A 26,743-nucleotide genomic window follows, 5' to 3' on the forward strand; every position below is an offset into this window, starting at 1 on the left:
TTATAATGTCATTTCACCAGTAATTCTGGCTCGAAAATACATTTTAATTTGTCTCATATGTTACCTTTATGCAAATTTTGCATTTTTCTGAGCAGAACTGTATTATGTATTTCCTTTAAAATAATTAGATCACATTTTAAAAATCAAATGTATATGCGATACACCAAAAATATCAAAATAAACAACAATAGTGACATTATAACCATTACATCATAATAAAACACTAATGATACACATGTATAACATAAGTCTTGCATACAACACAGTTTGCTTTGAAAACATCTTGGATCTTGTGCATTACTCATTTACATCTATTTCAACCTCCTGATCACTGTCCTCGTTTGATGGTGTAGGCCACAATAAGAGTTCCTTATAGAGGTATAATGTAATGTAATGTCTGCCAATTTCTTCTTTTCAGTTGGAATTCTCTGACTGTAAGCTTCTTCTGTTGGTAGACTGATGGGTACAACACTAGATGTCAATGTAAATGTATGGGATATTAAGCCATCAACGAAAATATGTGTAATAACGTTTTCCTTCACACTGGTATCATAAAATATATGGTTGAATTTACTTATTTAGAATGATTTTTTTTTTTTACTTCTTGGGATATGTCTGCCATAAGATTCAACTGACAGACAATTTCTCTTATAATTTTTGGGCCACTATAATGCAAAATTTGTTATACTCGCCCTAGAAACTGGTACGACAGAAAATCGGTCAGTGTTTGATGATTTGAGCATTAGTTCACAATACTGTTCTACACTGTAGATTCTGTCCACTCGTCCAACCAATTGCTAGTCTCTATCACACGATCAAAAGGAATATCCGCGGATAGGGAAATACTGAGTGATGTTCTTGAACATTTGTAGTTCAGTAAGGGCCAATAGCATTCTCAACACTGCATGGTTTTTATTCTGGCCGTCACTAAAGATGATGAGATTTTCAGTATCTTCAGTTCTACGTCTTCTAATATAGTCTTGGAGGAAAGAGCATACCTCATTGGGAGTTCTTCGTCCCATACCTTCAGGATACACGAATAATTCTGCTTTATTAGTGTTGAAGTTATGAATGCAAAATGTGAACACCCACAACTGACACAAATAAAAAATGTCCTGCACCGGTATATTTGGGAGAGGCATATTTTGCATGTAATCAAAAGATACAACTAGATGTTTCCTTGAAAAATCAGATTCTTTATCACGTAATTTTCCTTTGATATCTTTCACTGCGTTGTAAAATGCGTTTGCTCGACGCCTATGGATCACTAAGTCTGCTGCAATTGCTCGCTTACTGGCGTCACTTAAGCAGATGTTACGTAATTTCTGGTCTAGTTCCTCATAAGTCACACGCACATCAAATTGTGTACTTCCAAAAGCATATCCAAAGTTGCCATTGTAATAATTTCGAAAAAGTAATATAACACCGTAATATCAGGATTTTGTGACTTGAATGTGCCAAATAGTATTATAACATATCTAGCATCCAAATATTTATTTTTTTTACTTTCCCTGCGTAGTGAGATTCTTTCACACCCAGCCCAGCCACAAAGTCATGTATTTTCTTACACACTGAAACGGCAACAGCATTCACACTCGACTGTTTTCCTCTTAGGTCTTTTGGTGATTTATCTTCAGATAAAAGAGAATAAATTCTATGTACACTTTTACGGATTATCTCAAATATAGCTACAGATGCTTTTTTGCATACTTACATGCAATGCCCTCTTACCTTCACATGATAGACATACAAATTATTCTTTCTTTTCGTGGCAATGCCTTCTACTCTGCTATCGTCTTGTTGCTTTCTCCTAGGGACAGTACCTCTTGACTCGATCAGTGACTGTAAATAAACATCTTGCATGTCTTTGCCATCATAGTTATTAAACTGCTCGATTATTTCTGTGAGATCAACATCCTCAAACTGAGGAAAACAAAGGAACTTGCATTTACAATCATCACCAGTAGCTCTTGCAGGTATATAACCTTACCACTCCAATTCACATGCTCTTCTCCTTTCACTTCTTAATAATGTTCCTTTTGTATATTTCGGTATTATTATCTTTACGTCTTTTAACACTCACTATGGATTCAGGCCCTGAAGGAGACATTGTTGATAACTAATCCACATAAATACAGTCCAGCCATCTTGACCATGTGAAACACATGGTAGCCAACTTAAACTGTGCATGAACGAGATATGTACTGCTCATATCACCTTTTTGCATCTTTCATACTATAGTTGGGCCCACAAGAGTTGGAGTCTGACGCTTAGTGCCACCGGCGAGAAAAAGTTGACTAACACTGCTCGAAAATGGTCTGTTGCTATGGCAACGATGACAAAGATGCCACATTTAATGAAGCTACCGCCACGTGGGTTGGCTTGCTCTCAGTCGCTTTTGTGATATTATTCGGAGTGGCACTGTGTTAGCCGTATTAGTTGTTGCTGGTTTATGTAATTATTTACGTATTTGTTTCCTGAATATTATTTTGTTGTTAGTTTATTTTCAGTTAGTCAGTGGCTAGTTCTACAGTTCTATTTTCTATTTAATATGTGTATTTATTGAGGTTATTGTCAGTTTAGTGATTATGAAATCTCATATTTATCGGCAATGACGTGTCCTGTCATAAATGTTGGAATTATTAGCACGAGCTTAGAAACGGGTCAAAGTTTGTTGAAGTGCGTTAGGCCTACATATTTTATTAAATATTTAGTCTGTATAAAAGTATGATTTGCCGCAGATAGAGGTAACTATGACGACGCAACGTACTTCATAGTTACTGCTTTCGCCACTCAACTCTCATGGCCCCAAATTTAACTATAGGTACCTCCTATTCAGCACATAAAGAACCGCATTATATGTCCGGTTTGTACACAGGTTATGCATGTTTATTGCAGTAATACTATCAGTTTTGAAGAAATGTCACATATCACCTTTTTGCATATGCCGATTCATTTGATTGATTGATTGATTGATTGATTGATTGATTGATTGATTGATTGATTGATTGATTGATTGATTGATTGATTGATTGATTGATTGATTGATTGATTGATTGATTGATTGATTGATTGATTGATTGATTGATTGATTGATTGATTGATTGATTGATTGATTGATTGATTGATTGATTGATTGATTGATTGATTGATTGATTGATTGATTGATTGATTGATTGATTGATTGATTGATTGATTGATTGATTGATTGATTGATTGATTGATTGATTGATTGATTGATTGATTGATTGATTGATTGATTGATTGATTGATTGATTGATTGATTGATTGATTGATTGATTTGTAGAGACTGACGTTAAGTCTCAAGGCATATTTTTAATTTCCCATTTAGTGCTCGAATGAAAGGACAAAACTTCAGGGAATGAATGAAAAGTACTCGTAACACACTGGTCAAAAAAGTATTGCATATTGCAAGATTTTGTATTTCTGAACACGTCTAGTAAATTATGTTGCATATCTTTGTTTTGTGGAATCTTTGAAACGCGTTCCATTTGCTTTTCTGACAATGTGCTCATACATTAACTACTCGGTAGAAATTCGGATCAGTTGAGAAGTTGAGCTGATGGAGTGCAGTTGAAAAGGAATTGATAAATACAGTTTTACTGTGTAATTTACTGCACCACAGTAACAGCAATGCCACGGCACACGATTTCAGCAGCAGATAGAGTTCGAATAGTGACTTTTAGGGTACGTCCAAGATGCACGCTGGTTTTCTGAGTCAGACAGTCGGCGCCGAGTCGACATAAGTATGTCCTGTGTTTTTAAGCGGGACTGGCCATAATGCACCTGCGCGCAGGAAGCCTGCGCACTGGTAGTCTGACTGAGATATTTACCGGAATGATTCGTTCATTCTGGTTTCAGACTACCTGCCGCGCAGGCTATTGATTTTCGTGTTGAGTGTGGTAATTCGCCCAGTTCTTCGTAAGCCTGTGTTCAAATTTTAACAAAATAAAACAAAACGTATCCGAACTCATTCTCAAATATTCAAAAATCTGTTTTCGTCGACAAGTAACTGTGGAAAAAGGTGTTTGTACTCCCCGTAAATAGATCTTAATTCATTAATTGGATGTATATCACTTCTCATTCGTTTTGTAACATTGTCACTTAGCAGCAATAGAGCTGCAGCCTGTTCTCTTGTTAGTTCCATGCTACACTGATCAGTTGTATTTCATATATTTTCTTTTGTGGCAGCTCTGTCTGCGCTGACAACCAGCTTTCATAATGGCCACATCCCACCTGCCACTCGGAGTCAGACATTCAGCGCCGACTGTCTGACTCAGAAAACCAGCGTGCATCTTGGACGTACCCTAATGCAACATGGTCAAATGACACAAGCCGCTCAAGTGGTGCGATGCAATCAAAGTGACTTTTCCAGACTGTGGCGGAAATTCCAACATACACAATCCATAGCTGATAAGCCTAGGACAGGTCGACCACGCAAAACAACTGCTGCTCAAGAGAGATATATCCGTATTTCTGCCAGAAGACAACATATGAGCACAGCAACCACCTTACGGAGGAAGCTTCGGGTGGATACAGGAGTCAATGTGTCTACACAAACTGTTCGAAATCAACTCCACAATGTAGGACTACGTTCTCGAATATCGCCAAAGACGTCAGCCTGTAGAATGGGTAAGAAAATACGAAAATTGGATCCGGGAACAATGGTCCCAAACGTTATTTACAGATGAGGTTTGCATTTCGTTGCATCCAGATAACAAAAGTATTCATGTCTGGAGGGCAAATGGTCAACGTTTAAATGAAGCTTTCATTGTTGAACACTACCAGCAAGATGGTGGTTCAGCATTGTTCTGGGGATGAATAATGATGGGCAGCTGCTCACCACTAGTCCACATCCATGGCAATATGACGTGTGACGTCACAAAAACATGAGGACAATGTCCTTGAACCCATTGTTCGTAGATTTAGAGCTGAAATTGGAGCAGATTTCACTTTTTTTTTTTTTGCTAGTGGCTTTACGTCGCACCGACACAGATAGGTCTTACGGCGACGATGGGATAGGAAAGGCCTAGGATTTGGATCGGACTGGCCGTGGCCTTAATTAAGGTACAGCTCTAGCATTTGCTTGGTGTGAAAATGGGAATCCACGGAAAACCATCTTCAGGGCTGCCGACAGTGGGATTCGAACCCACTATCTCTCGGATGCAAGCTCACAGCCTCGTGCCCCTAACCGCACGGCCAACCTGCCCGGTAGATTTAACCTTAAAGGACCACAATGCTCGTGCCCACTGCGCACAGTTAGTGAATAGGTTCTTGGTATTCAAAGGATCGTCTCCTGATTTCAGTTGCGTTGAGCATGTGTGGAAATTACCGAAAACAGCAATTTCCAACCATCCCCAACCACCATGAGCCCTACAAGACATTATCCCTGCTGCCATAGAGGAATGGGACAATCTTCCGCAAGATGTAGGCCTACTGGATACCCTGGTATTGAGCACGCCACACTGCCTCCAAGAATGTTGCAGGGCTCATGGAGGCCACGTACATTACTGATTGGTGATTACACAGAAATTGTGGTTTAAGGATTACGTGAGTTTTTGTTTACGTTGTTGTATGACGAAATATTCTTTTTTGCACATTGGCTCACGTGTTATCTCTAGTGGTTTTATGTTTGTTTGTACTGTACACTATTATAGGTAAACAACGTTGTATTATATTTGGTCCAGAAATACAGAATCTTGAAATATGCAAAACTTTTTTCGCCCAGTGTAAATATGTTACTATTCGTGTATGAATAGGTTCACATCTTTCCTAGAAATGAGGAATCAGTATAGTGACGTGATATTGGAAGAGAACAGCTTGCTAGGAGTATTTGAACATCCCATTCCTAATTGCCACACTGTCAATTCGACCCAATGATTCTATCCGCACAATTAATACGCGGCTTCCTGGCTCACTTCGTTTCTTTCTGATGTATTCCCCTCTATGTTTTAGACTGGAGTTGTCTCAGGGCATATTTTTCACTTTCTGTCCATTTTCGTTCTCGAACCCAGGGCCAAAATTCAAAGGAATGAATAGAGTAACCTCGTAATATACAGGGTAGTCAGAAACAACGTGAAGTGAGTATTATCAACGTTAAAGGGTTGGTCATGCTGGTAAATAATATGAAAGAAATAATTCGATATCACACCGTTGCCATTTTATCAGATGCTGAAGTTAGCCAATAAGATGACCTCGCGGGCGAATTCAAGACGAAGCGGTGTAGACAGGACGGCTGCGATCACCATGACATCTTGCGGTTAACTTTTTGCCCTCTGCTGCGTAATGGCGGAAAGGGGCGTGTCTTTGAACAGCTGTTTTCCATCAATCATTAGTACCATCAATCAATCACTACTGATCTGCATTTAGGGCAGTCGCCCAGGTGGCAGATTCCCTATCTGTTGTTTTCCTAGCCTTTTCTTAAATAAAAATCACGTTTGGAGCACTTGATTTTACAAAATATATTGTTTATACCTTCTTTTTAATTAGTGAACATATTTTGTGTGAGGGGAGAAGATCAGGATAAATGGGATACAACTAATGTTACTTCCTTTGTACCAATAGACTATTCGATAACATTAATTAAAATCGGCATACTGTACCGGTACCGAAAAACGGCAATATAGTCTAGGCCTATATGTAGAGTACTGGCATTTAATAACATTCATTAAAATAAGAACACTGTACAGAAACATGTCCATGTAAGCTAGATGTACAGTATTTAATGATACCATGGCTTCCCACCCCTAGCCCTTTCCTATCCCATTGTCGCCATAAGACCTATCTGTGTCGGTGAGACGTAAAAAAGTGTAAAAAAGACACGATAGATGAAAGTGAGGAGCATGGAACAAGTGGGTGGAAGCAATGCCAGGATTCGGCTAAGGGCCCGTGGTCGCAAAGTTAAGGCTCCCAAGTTAAGAGCCACTGGCTCCCCTTTTAGTGGCCTCTTACGACAGGTGGGGAATACAGTGGGTGTTATGGTTGGTCCACACAAAAGTTAATAAACAATGTTAATGAAAAAAGTTAACAAACAATGTTCAGGAAAATATTTAGGCCTATCAACATGTTAATAAACTTTTGTTAACAAACGTCTTCAGCATTGTGTCCACAACAAAATAACTGCTTGTGAGGTTACATTGGATAGGGTCAGGAAGAAGAAAATGCTTACAGCTGCAGCTTCCATTATTTTAGCGAGTACAATTAGAGAAAGCGCAGGCACAAAGTGTGGCAAAGAAAAATATTGCAATGGTTTATGTCAGAACTTTTAATTTATGATGCAAAATTTTCTTGACAATGTCCCTACATGATTTTCAGTTCTTGTTGACAGTAATTGGGCGTGAAATTGCAAGAAATTATACAGATTATCGGAAGGTCGGCTCCACTAACGACAGGTTATTTTTTATAGGTATAACTTTAAGATTCCTACCAACTGGTGACTCGGACATTTCACTTATATATTTGTCTAGAGTATCAAAACAAGCAATTTCAGTTAATGTGTCTGATGTGTTTGAAGCTTTATACAACAACCTCAAAGAATTAGTAAAGGTACGAAATAAAGAAAATCTTCACTTAACCTAGTTAGGATAATCTTATTTTGATGATAACAAGGGATTATGGAAGGTTAGGTTATTCAGCGAGGAGCGAAGCTGGAAATGAAGCTACATTAGAACACAGCTAAAAGAATATCATACAGAATTAAAAGTACTGTATATTAGAACTTCGCTTACAATGTGATAGTCATTTTTTAGAAGAAATCAAAAAGCATCGCATTCCGCGCTACGAAACTGCGCGCTCTAATTGTGTCCTTGCGCATGTGCCAACGGATATGTTAAAGAAAACACGAAACGTTAATGAAAAGTTTCATTCACAAAAGTTAAAGATATTTTGTTTATCAACATGCTCGAAAAGTTAATGAACACGCTATTTTGCTCCTTAACATCCAAAAATGTTCATGAACATTGTTTATTAACAGTGTTTATTAACAAAGTTAACGAAAACCATCTTGGTGTGGACGTATCTTTATTGTACCGCTCTACCCACAGGGGGTATTTTTCTGCACAGTGTGATTATTTCAATGAATGTTATTAAACACTGTAGATCTAGCTTAAATTGACGTGTTTCTGTACAGTGTGCTGATTTCATTTAATGTCTGGCTCCATGGCTAAATGGTAAGCGTGCTTATCTTTTGTCCAAGGAGTCCCGGGTTTCATTCCCGGTCGGGTTGGGAATTTTAACCTTCATTGGTTTATTCCAATGGTTCGGGATCCGGATGTGTGTGTCTCGAGCATTAGAATTCAGGATAGGTAACGCTCCATTCTCACAGACGCGCACATCGGCTATCAGGCATTTAATCGAAAGGCATGTACCAGGCCTCTCCGGAGGCCACATGCCATTTATTTATTTATTTATTTATTTATTTATTTATTTATTTAAATGAATGGTATTATTAAATACTGTACATCAAGCTTATATGGACGTGTTTCTGTACAGTGTTATTAATTAATGTTATTAAATACCGGTACTCTGCATATAGCCTATATTGACGTTTTTCTGTACAGTACGCTGATTTCAATTAATGTTATTAAATACTTTATTGGTACAGACGTGCACATTAATGGTGTCCCGACATAAACAATCAACACTGCCCCACTCCAGTACTGAAAAGAAGGGGAGAGAGTGAAGGGGTAGTGTTGAAGGCCAATCCAGTACAAAACATGGGTGAAGGGAGTGAAGGGGTAGTGCCGAAGGCACAATGACTCACCTTCTCGCTTAACGCATTGCTGCATGGACTGCATGCAGACAGCCCGCTACAAGACTTCGTTGTGATCGAAATGGGTACAGTGGCGGATGTCTTGAAGTACCTACTCGTCCGGCCCCGCGGTGTACGGGGCAACGCGTCCGGCCGCCCCGGGTTCGATTCCCGGCCGGGTCAGGAGGTTTTAATTGTAAATGATTATATCCCTGGCCTGGGGACTGCGTATTTGTGTCGTCCTTAACGTTTCTCACATTCAACACTCAACACTTCCGCAATTCCAATTACATGCAGGTTCATATATTGTGCAAGTAGGGGCAAAAGAACTCTATAGGTCGAAGCCCCGAACAAATAGCATGTTAACATAAAAAAATTAAAAAGTAACCTACTCTGATAATTACAATATTAAGAGGTAAAGGAGGTATTTTATACTAGTTAGGAATATTTTGTAGCTGCGTTATATCGGGTATACTAATCCTTCTTCACCTCGTTCTTGCCATATTTCTATCCATCTCCAAACTGTCGTAAGATTGCGTGGTATTGCTTGTGCTATTGCTTGGGGGACCATGTGAGCCTCCCACATGCCAATAATACGCCCTCGATTCACCTGTGATAGGATAGGAGCCATCTTATTACAATGTTACAGTATAACGCCGGAATACACACACTCCCTTCCCCGCCTTTTCAGTACTGGAGTGGCCTTCAACACTATCCCTTTACTCTCTCCCCTCCTTTTCAGTACTGGAGTGGGGCAGTGTTGATTGTTTATGTCGGGACACCATTAATGTGCGTGCGTGTACAAAGAAAGCAACATTAGTTGTATCCAATTTATCCTGATCTCCCCTCACACGAAATATGTGCACTAATTAAAAAGAAGGTATAAACAATATATCTTCTACAATCGAGTGTTCCGAACTCAGTTTAATAGGTACACGACTTGAAAACAGCTGTTCAAAGAAACGCCCATTTCTGTTACCGGTATTACTCAGCAGAAGCCAAGAAAGTTTACCGCAAGATGTCGCGGCGATTGCAGCCGTCCGTCCTATCCACACCGCTGCGTACTCAAATGGGCTTTGCGCGGCACTGTTGCTAAATCTGTACGTGACTTAAGACTGGCATGAGAGCACCAGTCGAAGAACAAAACTACGCCAGGGGAGGGCGTTGAATACAGATCTTTACCGCTCCCTAGCGAAGCCCATTAAATAACCAAGACAAGACAAGACAAGAATACAGATCTCCGAGCTGACAGGATCGCGCCAAAGCAACTACGCAATGGTGACACTGTCTTAAACCAACGGTGTGTTTATTTGTGTTTGTATGTGATTTCTCGGTATGGCTCTCAAGCCGTTTTTAAAGTCACGTGCAGATTCATATAGCAACAGCCCCGCGCAAAGCCCATATGAATTTGCCCGCTAACTTTAGCACTTTAGCACCTGGTGGGTAATTATTTCTTTCAAATTATTTATCAGCATGATCAACCCTCTAACGCTTATATACCCGATTCATGTTGTTTTCGACCATTTTGTATAATTATATTCCCTTACACTGTCATAAAGGCTCTCATGTAAACCCGCCATTGGGACTTTAGCCAAAACAGTTATGAAGAGTGCGCTCATTCTCTTTTTGAGAGACTGAACCATAAATTAACTTCTGTTCATGGGATTTAATTATAAAACATATAGCACCAGGAACGGTTCATTGCTCTATCATTCATATAAAATGGAAGTAAAATATAGGAAGTTAACTTTTCGAAAGATACATTAGGCTACTGTCTGTGTATGAATGATGTAACTTGCTAACTTCGGTTTTAAGAAATTAATTATCTTCATCCTTCGCCACAATAATCTTCTTGTTGATAATATATACACTGACTGACAGAGCAAATGCAACACCAAGAAGGAGTGGTTCGAAAGGGATGAAAGTTGGGGAAAAATCAGAGACGGCACGGACGAATAATTGATGTTTATTTCAAACCGATATGCAGGTTGCACAATGCACACGGCATCGACTCAGTAGGATGTAGGACCACCGCGAGCGGCGATGCACGCAGAAACACGTCGAGGTACAGAGTCAATAAGAGTGCGGATGGTGTCCTGAGGGATGGTTCTCCATTCTCTGTCAACCATTTGCCACAGTTGGTCGTCCGTACGAGGCTGGGGCAGAGTTTGCAAACGGCGTCCAATGAGATCCCACACGTGTTCGATTGGTGAGAGATCCGGAGAGTACGCTGGCCACGGAAGCATCTGTACACCTCGTAGAGCCCGTTGGGAGATGCGAGCAGTGTGTGGGCGGGCATTATCCTGCTGAAACAGAGCATTGGGCAGCCCCTGAAGGTACGGGAGTGCCACCGGCCGCAGCACATGCTGCACGTAGCGGTGGGCATTTAACGTGCCTTGAATACGCACTAGAGGTGACGTGGAATCATACGCAATAGCGCCCCAAACCATGATGCCGCGTTGTCTAGCGGTAGGGCGCTCCACAGTTACTGCCGGATTTGACCTTTCTCCACGCCGACGCCACACTCGTCTGCGGTGACTATCACTGACAGAACAGAAGCGTAACTCATCGGAGAACACGACGTTCCGCCATTCCCTCATCCAAGTCGCTCTAGCCCGGCACCATGCCAGGCGTGCACGTCTATGCTGTGGAGTCAATGGTAGTCTTCTGAGCGGACGCCGGGAGTGCAGGCCTCCTTCAACCAATCGACGGGAAATTGTTCTGGTCGATATTGGAACAGCCAGGGTGTCTTGCACATGCTGAAGAATGGCGGTTGACGTGGCGTGCGGGGCTGCCACTGCTTGGCGGCGGATGCGCCGATCCTCGCGTGCTGACGTCACTCGGGCTGCGCCTGGACCCCTCGCACGTGCCACATGTCCCTGCGACAACCATCTTCGCCACAGGCGCTGCACCGTGGACACATCCCTATGGGTATCGGCTGCGATTTGACGAAGCGACCAACCTGCCCTTCTCAGCCCGATCACCATACCCCTCGTAAAGTCGTCTGTCTGCTGGAAATGCCTCCGTTGACGGCGGCCTGGCATTCTTAGCTATACACGTGTCCTGTGGCACACGACAACACGTTCTACAATGACTGTCGGCTGAGAAATCACGGTACGAAGTGGGCCATTCGCCAACGCCGTGTCCCATTTATCGTTCGCTACGTGCGCAGCACAGCGGCGCATTTCACATCATGAGCATACCTCAGTGACGTCAGTCTACCCTGCAATTGGCATAAAGTTCTGACCACTCCTTCTTGGTGTTGCATTTGCTCTGTCAGTCAGTGTATATACTGTATATGTATGTGTCTGCGGGAACACGACCTAATTAATAAGTTGAAAGTTTATTTTGAGTACAGTGCGGTAGTGACAATTAAACATTCATTGAATCGGTCCACGACGGGCAACAAGCGCGCCCTCTACAGTTCCAACAAAACACCATAGCTCAATGGTAGAGTATCCAACGTGAAATCGGAAGGTTGTGGGTTCGGATCCTACTAGTGCACGGTTGGCCATTTTTCTTCTGTTCATACCTTCCACCAAATAAGCTGGAAGTTTATTTCGAATACAATATGGATTGGGTTTACAAGTTGAGTAACTTCGTAACAGACTAAAGTATGACCTAAATTCTTTGTAGAAACCAACATTGGACCAGTGCGGTCAGCAGATTATTATTATTATTATTATTATTATTATTATTATTATTATTATTATTATTATTTAATAAGTTTACCATCCAGGTTTGATTTCCCCCCTAGACTTAATGGGGCATCCCACCTCTACCGCCTCAAGGGCAGTGTCCTGGGGCGTGAGACATTTGATCGGGGATCAACCGGGGAGTAGTACCTCACCCAGGCCGCCTCACCTGCCATGCTGAACAGGGGCCTTGTGGGGGATGGGAAGATTGAAAGGCATAGGCAAGGAAGAGGGAAGGAAGCAGCTGTGGCCTTAAGTTAAGAATCATCCCAGCATTTGCCTGGAGGAGAAGTAGGAAACTACGGAAAACCAATTCGAGGATGGCTGAGTCGAACACTCCTCTACTCAGCTGGTCTCCCAAGGCTGAGTGGATCCCGTTCAAGTCCTTGTAGCACTTTTCAAATTTCGTGGCAGAGCCGAGAATTGAACCTGAACACTAACCACTACACCACAGAGGCGGACCAGCAGAATATTACTGTAGTCTAACCATCAAGCAAAGGGGATGGTCACATTTCCTTACCAATTGCTTGTGAGATGCGCACGCAGGCCATTGATTTCAGTTAGAAATCCTTTCCAGAAATGTAATAACAAAAAATATTCATCTCATGTGAACTATTAGTGTTAATACATGTATTAATGCAGCGAAAATTAAGGAGCATAGAGAATAATAATGTTATTTGCTTTACGTCCCACTAACTACTTTTTAAGGTCTTCGGAGACGCCGAGGTGCCGGAATTTAGTCCCGCAGGAGTTCTTTTACGTGCCAGTAAATCTACCGACACGGGGCTGTTGTATTTGAGCACCTTCAAATACCACCGGACTGAGCCAGGATCGAACATGCCAAGTTGAGGTTAGAAGGCCAGCGCCTTAACCGTCTGAGCCACTCAGCCCGGCAGGAGCATAGAGAAGTGTACTCTCCTACAATATACGAAAGTTGACTTCTGAGCTCAGTTCGATTATCATTTAACCGAGGGGCCGATAACCTATATGTTTTAATGAAATGAACTTGTAAACGCGAAAGAAATTGCTCCAGATGAGGACAGATAATTATACGTAGGTGAAGGAAACATAGCATAATTAATACTTGTTGTATCCAAGAAGAAGTTGTTATAATCTGGAAAGGCTAGGCCAAGTGGCAGAGAAACCTTTCTGGAGAGTAATAAAGAATCTTAAAAAGCTAGGGAAAAGGGAAATGAATAGTGTTTTGGATAAATCAAACTAACTCATAATAGATCCTAGGGAATCACTGGACAAGTGGAAGAAGTTGTTAGAAAATTTTCTCAACGTAAAAGGAAATCTGTCTGGTGACGTTGCAAACAACCAAGTTCATGTGGAGCACAATGACATGAGTGAAATTATGCTTGAGGAAGTGAAAAGGATGCTAAATAAACTCCATTGTCATAAAGCAGCCTGAATAGATGAAATTAGATCTGAAATGGTGAAATATGGTGGGAAGGCAGGAATAAAATGGCTTCACAGAGTAATAAGATTAGCATGGAATGTTATTAAAGTAGCTTCTGATTGGACAAAAGCAGTAATTGCACCTATCTATTAGGGAACAGGAAGAATCGCAACAAGTATCGAAGTACTCCAACGATCAGTAAACCAGGCAAGGCATTTTGGATGGGAGGCTGTGATCAATGGGTGAGAGTTAAGTTGGATGAAAACGAATGTAGTTACAGACCATGGAGAGCCTGTTAGTATCAGATATTCGGTATGAGCCAGGGAACTGAAAAGTGCTATGAGATGAATATACCGTACAATTATACTCATTTTTCATAGATCTAAAGAAGGCATACGACAGAGTCATCATCATCATCATCATCTGTTTACCCTCCAGGTTCGGTTTTTCCCTCGGACTTAGCGAGGACTCTACCGCCTCAAGGGCAGTATCCTGGAGCTTCAGAAGCGAAAAGGGATGAGTTTGACAGATATGAGCAATCTGCTTTGAAAATAGGTGGATGTGATGTTCCAAGCTACTTAAGAGTAAGAAAACGGAAAATATTTGCAGATAACACAGATGAAGGAGACCTAGATGCAAGAACAAATTTAAAATATAATGCGTTCCTTAAAATAACGGACACACTTATAGGAAACTTAGCAAGAAGGAAACAAGCATATGAAGTCGTAGCTTCCAGATTTCAAGTGTTACCTCTACTACTGACGTGCTCATCTGAATCATCAGAAGTGAAGAACGCTGCTTTGAAACTTAGTTCGCTGTGCGCTGAAGACATCAGCCAAGTTTATAAATGAGTGTGTACACTTGAACTTGAGGGAACCCAAAACTTGCCTAAAGTGTATTCTTACAGTAAGCAAAACAATTTGTCAAGTACTTTTCCCAACCTTTAAATTGCAAGTAGGATGTTTTTGACCTTACCAATAACCAACTGTACTGCAGAAAGGGATTTTTCAGTTTTAAGCAGAGTAAAAAATGCTGAGAGGGCAACTTTTCTTAATGAAAAGTTCAGTTCATTAGTCCTTATGTGCACTGAAAAAGATTAAACTTTGAAAACCAACTTTGATGGAACTGTTCAAGAGTTTTCTAGGAAAAAAACAAGGAAATAATCTTTTATGTAAAGTAGTATTATATACAAATCATATCTTACTATATATAAAAATGGATGTATGTATGTATGTAAATGACACATCTCCTAAACCACTGGAGCAATTTCAATCAAATTTTGAACACTTATTATTTGCTATCCGGAGACGAGCACTGTGGGGGTAAGCCACCTCTATCCCCCTTAGGAGTGGGGGGTTAGGGGGTCAGGTAAAAAAATAATCGAAAATAGTGTCGAATCCGTAGTTTTTGGGGTCGTTGAGGTGAATAGTGACACTCCCGATTTTTTAAAGTCAAATTTCTGCTCCCATTTGGGTGGGGGGCGAGGGGGGACTGATGATGGATGTATGTTTGTAATTGACACATCTCCTCCTAAACCACTGGAGCAATTTCAATCAAATTTTGAACACATATTATTTGCTATCTGAAGACGAGCATTGTGGGGCTAAGCCACCACTAGCCCCCTTAAGGGTGAGGGTTAGGGGGTTCAGGTAAAAACATAATCGAAAATAGTGTCGAATCCATGGTTTTTTGGGGTCGATGAGGTGAATAGTGGCACTCCCGATTTTTTAAAAGTCAATTTTCTGCTCCCATTTTGGTGGGAGGCGAGGGGGGACTGCTGATGGATGGATGTGTGTAAATGACACATCTCCTAAACCACTGGAGCAATTTCAGTCAAATTTTGAAACTTATTCTTTGCTATCTGGAGACGAGCACTGTGAGAGTAAGCCATCTCTAGCCCCCTTAGGGGTGGGGGTTACGGGGGTCAGGTAAAAAATAATCGAAAATAGTGTCGAATCCATAGTTTTGGGGTCGCTGAGGTGAATAGTGACACTCCCGATTTTTTAAAAGTCAAATTTCTGCTCCCATTTGGGTGGGGGCAGGGGTGACTGATATATAAAATTAAACGAAAATGGTGTCGAGTACATAGTTTTCGGGGTGGTCGAGGTGAATTGTATACTTCGGATTTTTAGTATCAGGAGACAAACCACGTGGGGGTAAGACAGCCCAGTAAACCTTAGGGGCGGGGGGCAAGGGGGTCAGATATACAAATTAACGAAAATAGTCTCGAATCCATACTTTTTGGGGTCGCTGAGATGAATAATGACACTCCGGGCTTTTTAAAGTCCAAGTTCAGCCCCCTTTGGGGGGGAGGTGGGAGTGATATATAAAAATAAACGAAAATGGATGTATGTATGTATGTATGTAAATGACACATCTCCTCCTAAACCACTGGAGCAATTTCAATCAAATTTTGAACACTTATTATTTTTATCCGGAGACGAGCCCTGTGGGGGTAAGCCTCCTCTAGCCCCCTTAGGAGTGGGGGTTAGAGGGTCAGGTAGAAAAGTAACCGAAAATAGTGTCGAATCGGTAGTTTTGGGGTTCGCTGAGGTGAATAGTGACACTCCCGATTTTTAAAAGTCAAATTTCTGCTCCCATTTGGGTGGGGGGCGAGGGGGCTGATATATAAAATTAAACGAAAATAGTGTCGAGTACATAGTTATCGGGGTCGTCGAGGTGAATTGTACACTCCGGATTTTTAGTATCAGGACACAAAACCACGTGGGGGTAAGACAGCCCAGGAAACCTTAGGGGGGGGGGAACGGGGTCAGATATACAAATTAACGAAAATAGTGTCGAATCCATACTATTCGTGGTCGCTGAGATGAATAGTGACACTCCGGGTTTTTTAAAGTCCAAGTTCAGCCTCCTTTGGGAGGGTGTGAGGGGAGTATGTATGTATGTTCAGTCCGTCAGCGATTCCGCTGGTGGGATCCTCAACAGCTCTGCCATCAGCTGTCATAGATGGCTTAGGCATCACTGAAAAGGCGTACTAGGGAAATGAGAAGTGAGGTAGTTTCCCGTTGCTTTCCTCATGAGGGGGAGTGATATATAAAAATTAACGGAAATGGATGTATGTATGTGTGTGTGTGTAAATGACACATCTCCTCCTAAACCACTGGAGCAATTTCAATCAAATTTTGAACACTTATTATTTGCTATCTGGAAACGAGCACTGTGGGGGTAAGCCACCTCTAGCCCCCTTAGGAGTGGGGGTTAGGGGGTTCAGGTAAAAAAATAATCGAAAATAGTGTCGAATCCGTAGTTTTGGCGTCGCTGAGGTGAATAGTGACACTTCCGATTTTTTAAAGTCAAATTTCTGCTCCCATTTGGGTGGGGGGCGAGGTGGGACTGATGATGGATGTATGTGTGTAAATGACACATCTCCTCCTAAACCACTACTGCAATTTCAATCAAATTTTGAACACATATTATTTGCTATCTGAAGACGAGTACTGTGGGGGTAAGCCACCACTAGCCCTCTTAGGGGTGGGGTTAGGGTGTTCAGGTAAAAACATAATCGAAAATAGTGTCGAATCCATAGTTTTGGGGGTCGCTGAGGTGAGTAGTGGCACTCCCGATTTTTTAAAAGTCAAATTTCTGCTCCCATTTGGGTGGGGGGCGAGGGGGAGACTGATGATGGATGTATGTGTGTAAATGACACATGTCCTCCTAAACCACTGGAGCAATTTCAGTCAAATTTTGAAACTTATTCTTTGCTATCTGGAAACGAGCACTGTAGGGGTAAGCCACCTTTACCCCCCTTAGGGGTGGGGGTTAGGGGGGTCAGGTAAAAAATAATCGAAAATAGTGTCGAATCCATAGTTTTTGGGGTCGCTGAGGTGAATAGTGACACTCCCGATTTTTTAAAAGTCAAATTTGTGCTCCTCTTCGGGTGGGGGCGAGGGGGACTGATATATAAAATTAAACGAAAATAGTGTCGAATACATAGTTTTCGGGGTCGTCGAGGTGAATTGTTAACTCCGGATTTTTAGTATCAGGAGACAAACCACGTGGGGATAAGACAGCCCAGGAAACCTTAGGGGGAGCAAGGGGGTCAGATATACTGATTTACGAAAATAGTGTCGAATCCATACTTTTCGGGGTCGCTGAGATGAATAGTGACACTTCGGGTTTTTTAAAGTCCAAGTTCAGCCCCCTTTTCGGGGTCGCTGGTTGAATAGTGACACTCCGGATTTTTAGTATCAGGAGACAAACCACGTGGGGGTAATACACCCTAAAAAACCTTAGGGGCAGGGGGCAAGGGGGCTCAGATACAAAAATCATCAAAAGTAGTGTTGAATCCATATCTTTCGTGGTCGCTGAGATTAATAGTCACACTCCGAAATTTTTTGTCCAAATTCAGCCCCCTTCGTGGTAGGGGGCGATGGGAGAATGATATATGAAAATAATCGAAAAGAATGTCGAATCTATAGTTGTCGGGGTCGCTGAGTTGAATAGCGAGACTCCGGATATTTTAAGTTACAAGTTCAAGTTCATCCCCCTTTCTGGTGGGGGGTGAGGGGAATTCAGATTTTAAAATAATCGAAAATAGTGTCGAAGCCATAGTTTTCGGGGTCGCTGAGATGAATAGTAACACTCCCGATTTTTAAAACTCAAAGTTTAACCCCCTTTGGGGGGAGGGGAAGTGAGATATAATAATAATCGAATATACTGCCTAATCCATAGTTTTTAGGGTCGCTGAGATGAATAGTAACATTCCGGATTTTTAAAGTCCAGCTTCAGCCCCCTTTGGCATAGAGGGTGAGAAAGTGTGAAATAATAAATTGTCAAAAATGCCCCCCTTTGGCATAGAGGGTGAGAAAGGGTGAAAAAATAAATTGTCACGAATGCCCAAGGTAGTAGACGTGTGTATGTTCCAGTATGACTTTCAAGTATGACTTACTATCTGACAAAAATATACTGTGGGAGTAAGACGCTCCTAGAACCACTTCGGAAGCGGGTGAAATATATAATCATTATTAATAAATAGAAGTCAGTTTGGCGCGATCTATATATACTGTACTATACATATATAAATTAAGGCATAAAAATGAAAACAGGCGTGAATGAATGAGACCATTATAGGCATCCTAGAAACTTGAAGCTTTGATAGTACCAGACAACCTGATGACTTCAGGATCCCTAGAAAAAACTAAAATTCTCAAAATTCTCTGAGAGGAACACGTTGGAAGTTTCAAATCTGCACAAGAACACAGTCGGTGATATTTATCCTGAACGATAACCTATAGGTTTCATGGGCTTAAACGTTTCCTGAAAGTCCTAATTTTTAACCCCCTCCCCATATCAAGATGGCAGCACAATCTCCCAGACGAGTTAGAAAATAGAAATTTGGCAAAATTATAGCTGTTTGCCTGTAACCGATGGAATACGAGATGTTCAAAAAATGTATTTTTACCCCCTCCCCCCCCAAAACATCGAAATATGGAGGCAATTTTAATGACGGTGCAGACCTTCCTTTCGAGGTATTTGTTGGCTAAACGGTAAGTCGTATCACAAAACGGATGGCGCAATCTCCGTTCAATTTGGAGTGATCTACAACTTTGGTCCTATGACTTTTTGTCGTATTTCTATCCCTTATGTTAAATTTGGCTCTTTTTTCTGGATTTAACTAAATTTTCCACTTTGTACACGTATAATTGATGGTTTGATTCACTTATAGGAAAGATGGGATCATCAAATTCTACACGAATATTGGCCCACCCAGCCAAATTCTATGTTTGAAGCTGTCGCATAAGTATCTGAAAAGTAATTCACTGTGTGAAAACCTTACACAAATTTCACCCTATTCAACGTTTCTAAAATAATCTTACCTTTAAATAGATGAGATACGAGGAAATATCATAGGGCCAGCCATTTAGATACCTAAATGAGGCCAGAGTCGTCTTTTTATACAATCCGTTTTTCAATATGAATGCACCATTTAGCAGCTGTTATTCTGTAAATGAAGGTGAACATGCATATACTTCCGTATGTCGATCTACATTTATTAATTTAAGTCGATTTGTTGCGATCTAGAAAGGGGTGTGTCTTACATTGTAATTAATACTTTACAAATCAATAGTGACTCTCAGCAGGAGGGCGTCTGCTGTTGTAATCAATACTCCCCACATCGACTTTAACTAGCAATAGGAATGGGGTAGTTCTCCAACGCCTGTGTACCATTGTAATGCGTAATTCCCTTCTTGATTTGACTTGCAGAAGGCAAGGGAGCGTGAATTTTTTTAAACTCTTTTACCTGATTCTCTTTATCATTAGGTATAGGTGCCCCCGATTATAAACAAATTTACCCATCAAAATGTGACTGACGTTACGCATAGTGAATTGGGGCAGACAAGTGGACCTGTCGTTATCATCACAACTCTGCAACTCGCACTTCACATTGGAAACAACGTCTGCGGACCTCCCTATGCTTTTTGTCGGATAATGCCAAGAGACATGCAATTAGAAAACTTTTTTTCACTTAATGTACAGCAATTTACTTCGATATCCGTATACATTGTAGAATGCCGTAGCGAAGCACGGGTACATTTGCTAGTAGACTATAAACAAAACTTGTATTTTCAAATGTGATCCAAATAAATTACAATAAATAAATGATAATTTATATGTGTCTTATTTCTAAAATTAATTACTTACACACAAACTATCAAACTGGACTAACGGCTTTTTAAATAAAAATAAAAACAGCCTCATTCTTATTTGGCTGTTACCTTTATTTGGCTTGATAAATTTAATTATGAGAATTAACTTTATGTCTTTAACGTGCTGTTTTAAAACTCATAATATTGAAAACTGTAATTATTGTTTTAGAGAAACAGAAAATCGAGCGACGGGGAGGGGGGGGGGAGCGGCTAAATATTGTTTGCCTAGGGCGCTAACTACTTGAAATCAGGGCGTGCCTTTGAGTAGGATATATACCTATTACTTGGTTAAATTAGTCCAGCATTATGTTTCAGGTGGTATTCACAATGAATTTGTCCATCGTCAGTGCTCATGTTCAAAGTTAAAAACTTCGTGTTTGTTCCGTACTGAACTGAGAATCACAATGAAATATACTAAGTTTAAAGGTTCCAACATTTCAATACAATACAATTCTGTTGCGCTAAATTATGTCACAACATATTTATTACGGTACCGATTTTGACACTTTCTTAATGTCATCATCAGCCAATCTGATAAAGCGAGCAAGACAAAATAAATACGACAATATACACACACATGGTACAAGAACATATATCAAGTATTACATTTAAAAGAAAGTTCTAGATTAAAAAAGGGCAACAAAGTTTAAAAACAATCAGGTGCGCAATTCTCTACCGACAGCTAAAGGAGTGGCTATGGTTTGTACAGTAACATTTCATAAAAAATGCCTGTAGTATTGAACGCTGTTCTACATAAAATAGTCAGATAGGTCTCACATACTGCCCCTTGTACCGTTTTTGCATTGTGTGAGGAAGTCTTTATCGGACTAACTGCACATAAAATTGCTGTAAGATGTTGTGCAAGATATGACTAAGCGACATTTAATTCTTAGCTGGTTGCATATGTTTGGCAAAAAATAGGGGTAGCTGTATCACCCGATATAATTGTCTGTGTCTCATGCCACAATATATATATTTTAATGCAGACCAATTTCAATGTCAGATATTGTAGTTTGTCTTGCCTTCATTTATAAAACTGGCTGGTGTCAATTAACATCTGTTCATTTGTTATTTCATATTTTTACAGCCCAACTGAACAGTATCCGTCAAGTGACTTTCTCGAGCCTTGTTTGCCACTATGGAAATAACATAACAAAAATGCAACCCAGAGCATTCGAAAAGATTTCAGACAAAAGGTAAGTGCTACTGTATATTCCCTGACATCAAGTGAACCCATTAACTTCTTTTCGAGATTAAACTAGTGACAGAAATAAGAATTCAGTCATTCACCACCGATCTGCATTTAGGTTTGTGGCCCACTAAGCAGATTCCCTATCGTTTGTTTACCTAGTATTTCCTCATATGATATCAAAGTTGGAAATTTATCAAAGATCTCCCTCGGTACATAAACAAGTATTTTCCGCGATATTTTCTCTTGAATTCAAACTTTATGTTAGATCTTTCCTACATTTAAGAACTACAGTCAAACTTATCCATCTACTAATTTCCTTCAAAACCACCTCTCCACTGATAGCTTGAAATATTTCACTTAGTCGAGCTATTTGTCTCCTTACAACCAGTTATTCCCAGCCCAAAGTTGGCAACATTTTTGTAACACTATCAATAGTAATACATAGGAAAATGAAATGGCGTATGGCTTTTAGTGCCGGGAGATCCCAGGGCGGGTTTAGCTCGCCAGGTGCAGGTCTTTCGATTTGACGGCCGTAGGCGATCTGCGCGTCGTGATGAGGATGAAATGATGATGAAGACAACGCATACACCCAGCCCCCGTGCCAATGATGGTTAAAATTCCCGACCCTGCCAGGAATCGAATCCGGGACCCCTGTGACCAAAGGGCAGCACGCTAACCATTTAGCCATGGAGCCGGACAATATACATGTTATAGGGAGGGAATGGGTGACAGACAAGGATACTGTAGTAGAAGTGGCAAGGGAATGCTTAGAAACAATTATGTATAAAGATGGGAGACAGCAAACATCTTGGTGGAATGATGAAGTCAGGACAACTTGTAAATGTAAAAGTGATGGTGTATCTAAAATGGCTCCAAACATAAACTGATGTAGAGCATTCATTTTAGAGTCTATGAAAAATGTAGGAAGTTTTGGTAAAAATTTGGAAGGTTTGATCATGCGGCAGAGAAATCTTTCTGGGCTGTAAAAACAATAAAGAAAGAGAGAAAAACTGGAGTAAAACTGGAGTAAATCAAACGGACTCACTGTACATCCCAGTTAATCACTCAACAGATGGAAGGAATATTTTGAAATCTTCTCAGTATAAATGTAAATCCTTCTGATTAGGGATTGGAGTAACTTACCAATGAAGATGTTCAATAAATGTCCAAGTTCTTTGCAATCATTTAAGAAAAGGCTAGGAAAACAACAGATAGGGAATCTGTCATCTGGGTAACTGCCCTAACTGAAGATCAGTAGTGATTGATAGATCTAATAGAAACGCCCTGAATACATATTGTACCAATTTCACAAATTACACAACACCTACTGCAACATTGCAATTACACTAAAAAGTGGATACACTAAATGAAGGCATCGTGGAGTGGCCAGGTGTGTTATGCCAAAACTATTTACATATATTTTATAATAATAATTTCAAAATATATTTATGTAACTTCTTCAATGTATACATGTATACCCAGTCTGGGATATCCCGGCACTAAAAGCCATACGACATTACATTTCATTCCATACGAGGAATCCGACTCGTTGACTGAACGGTCAGCGTACTGGCCTTCGGTTCAGAGGGCCCCGGGTTCGATTCCCGGCAGGGTCGGGGATTTTAACCTTAATTGGTTAATTCCAATGGCACGGGGGCTGGGTGTGTGTGTGTTGTCTTCATCATCATTTCATCCTCATCATGGCGCGCAGGTCGCCTACGGGAGTCAAATAGAAAGACCTGCACCTGGCGAGCCGAACCCGGTCTGGGATATCCCGGCACTAAAAGCCATACGACATTACATTTCATTTCATACCAGCTAACCGATGGATCGACCCCCTAAATAGATTCTCCGGATCAAAGTGGAAAGATGCACTGAAAATGTAATAAAACATGATTCCTGTACAGGCCCTCCCTGGACGTAGCTGGGGTAGAGTCCACTGCAGACACTGCAGTGAGCCTGAAACCGTAGCTCATGTTCTTGATTCTAATCCTTTGGTGCCGGGGGGGGGGGGAAGGGGGCTCGGACTTGGTTAGGAATGTTGGGCACAACTGAATAAGATATAGAATCGCAGCAGCAGTCTCCCAGAAAGGTTACGAGGTACATGAAGAGGTGGCATGTGTTGCTGACGGTAGAAACAACCGGAGAATTTATATAATCGCAACCGACAGAGAAAAGGACTTTGCATATATTCTGAAGGTAGACGCGGAGAAGAAAACGTCTATGAACCAACTATCAGCTACTTCGAAGAATCACACCATACCTTCCGTATAAAGGTATTAGAGCAAGAGAAACCATATCAAAACTCTTAGTTGTTTTTCAAAAGTGTGTTCATTCCTAAGAATTGATATTGTTATTTATCCAACTTTGCCATTACAGACACTGATCAAATTGTTAGAAATCACCTCTATAGTACTGCACACAAGAAGGATTAACTCCAGAAAACTCTTCATGGTTAAACATGCATCCAATGGTATATGTTGTCAGATTTAGGCAGCCTATCATTGTAGGAAGTATAAATAAATATATAAATACATACATACATACATACATACATACATACATACTGTACCGGTTACGACCTGTACATAAGTATTTTTTGAGCATAAGTTACGTTTATTTACCACGCGTAATGTTCCGAGAGCGCCTGGTTTGTTTACCAGCAGCGAAGACCAGCTAGCGAGTGTATGACGACTGTGAGCTGTGACGTAGCCACAGGGGCTAGCTAGACCGCCCGCTCGTCTCAACACGTGTTACCAGCCTTGACTGGTATTTTCTAGATTCCACGTCACTTGTTCTAGAGAGTTCGATGGAGAAAATTTTGAAATTTCTATAATAATGATGCTAGCGAATCGAGCGATATGTCATCTTGTTTGGGATCACCTAAACGTCATAATGCTCGAGTTTCAAGCAAATCCATCGAGGGATTCGGGAGATATTCAATCAAACCGTATTATGACGTAGACATCCCGGATTGAATAAAAGGAGGACCTACTGTAGCCTATTCACACAGTCTCAGCTGAGTAGTCAGCGGGGACACTCTATCATCGTGGAACTCTGTCATTGTACAAGTGTGGGAAGACGATTCTTCCAAGTACTATAAAGTGGACTCATAAGACTACGAGTGTTGTAGAAAATTTTCTAAGTCTTCGTAATTGAACTTAGAATATTTACAAGTGTTAATTGAATGGACTTGTATTATTTACGTGCCTTCGAGACTGAAACTTTTCTAAGTGTTTGGACTTGTATTATTTACGTGTCTTCGAAGCTGGAATTTTTCTAAGTGTTTGTGAAATGGACTTGTATTATTTACATGGGTTCGAGACCCGAATTCTTCTAAGTGTTCACTAAATGGACTTGTATTATTTTCATGTGTTCGAGACCAGAACTTTTCTACGTGATCATTGAATGGACTTGTATTATTTACGAGTATTCGAGATTGGAATTTTTCTAAGTGTTCGTGAAATGGACTTGTATTATTTACGTGGAATATTTGCGACTGTTGAGGAACTCATCCTTCTAATAGCCAGTGATTGATTAACATTGCTAGTGATGAACTTTAACTTTCCAACGGCTTTAAACGAAGTTAGGATTTCACTTACATTTACTCAAAGACTTGTACATTTGCCAGTGTTGGTTTAAAAGACTTATAAATTTCGTCAGTGAATTTACTTATGTGGAAGGACTTGTGTTTCCGTCAGTGGTCACTCAAAGACTTTATGAATTTCACCAGTGATTAACTTTAAATATATTCAAACTTCCAAGTGAATGGACTTGTGTTTTTCATTCGAGTTTAGGCAAAGACTTGCACCTTCGCCAGTAATGAACTTTGAGTTTAACTATAATTTCACAAGAAGGGACTTGTATTTTTCGTTGCCAAAAGTTATTCAGGGACGAGGATTTTCCTAGTGATGAACTCTAAAATTATTAATACCACTCATATAGTTTTAGGAGTGTTGGAAGTCTTGATGTACAATTATCAAGAACTCTGCTTATAAGTTGGTCATCCAAGGTTTTCATGGACTCAGTGCTACTAGTGACCTTGGGAACATCAATCCTCTCAGTCTCATTGGGCTGAGGTTGTACATGACTATCTACAACATCGCCTGGATCACCGGGGTTCAACCCGGGCCTCAGAGTTCGAGACATCTCTACTTGCCGTCAATCCAGACAGTCCAGCTGCCTCTGTCTGGAGTATCTGGAGTCCCTGGAATCCCTGGAGTCTTCTGGAATGTGCTTCAACCAGCTTGGCTTGGTGAGCTGGAGAACCCGAGCCATACTATTGGAATACGAGGAAGACAATCCATTTCTACTTAGAGGTGATGTGCAAATTCATGACTTATTTGAATAAACTCTTGTGCAATCAGAGTCAAAGTTTTTCTGTAGATAGGACCCTACCTCCTGTACCGAGCCCTAGCTACAATTAATCCAGTTTTTCGCCCTGAGAACTATATTCATGCTACTTTAAAATTTAATCTGAGAGTCGGGCTCTTTTACTGGTACAATACATACATACATAAATACATACATACATACATACATACATACATACATACATAAATAAAAGTACTAGTGTGAAATCCAATACATACCATAATTAAGCGTTACACTAACATCACACAAGAGAGCTCAAAAATTGAGATATCATAAAATCCTCTTTCGGCACAACGATTGAGCCAATGGGATGCTGTCTCACTGTGATGAGTCTGCTAGCTATAACTTCACCTTTCGTACAACCCCCAAGATCTAAATGACCTAGTCAGTAAACGAGTCAAGATGATTTGGACTTTGCCCAAACATCTCCCTCCCCATTTAATTGAATAGGTGCCCACTGGTTATAACTTCTATACGACTCTAACACTCGCACACACACCCATGCACCCCCCCCCCCCTTTCACTCACTAAGCCGAATCTTACCTGGAACCGCTCAAATCTAGGATGAAGAGACCAGAGTCCGAAGTAGAGCCTGAACTGGAAATAAGCCTCCAACAAGTGTGTCAGGCGTTGCAAAAACAT

General features: G+C 40.7%; 1 protein-coding gene across 2 annotated transcripts in view; it reads left to right on the top strand.

Moving 5' to 3' along the window:
- LOC136858028 (peroxidase) overlaps window positions 1-26,743 on the top strand; it is a 210,835-nt gene that overhangs the window by 156,865 nt on the left and 27,227 nt on the right. For both annotated transcript variants that reach the window (XM_067137234.2, XM_067137235.2), the window contains exon 13: window positions 21,623-21,731. In XM_067137234.2, coding sequence (XP_066993335.2) covers window positions 21,623-21,731 — 109 coding nt within the window. The remainder of the gene's footprint in view (window positions 1-21,622; window positions 21,732-26,743) is intronic.

This window comes from Anabrus simplex, chromosome 1 (assembly GCF_040414725.1).
Source record: "Anabrus simplex isolate iqAnaSimp1 chromosome 1, ASM4041472v1, whole genome shotgun sequence".
Lineage (NCBI taxonomy): Eukaryota > Metazoa > Arthropoda > Insecta > Orthoptera > Tettigoniidae > Anabrus > Anabrus simplex.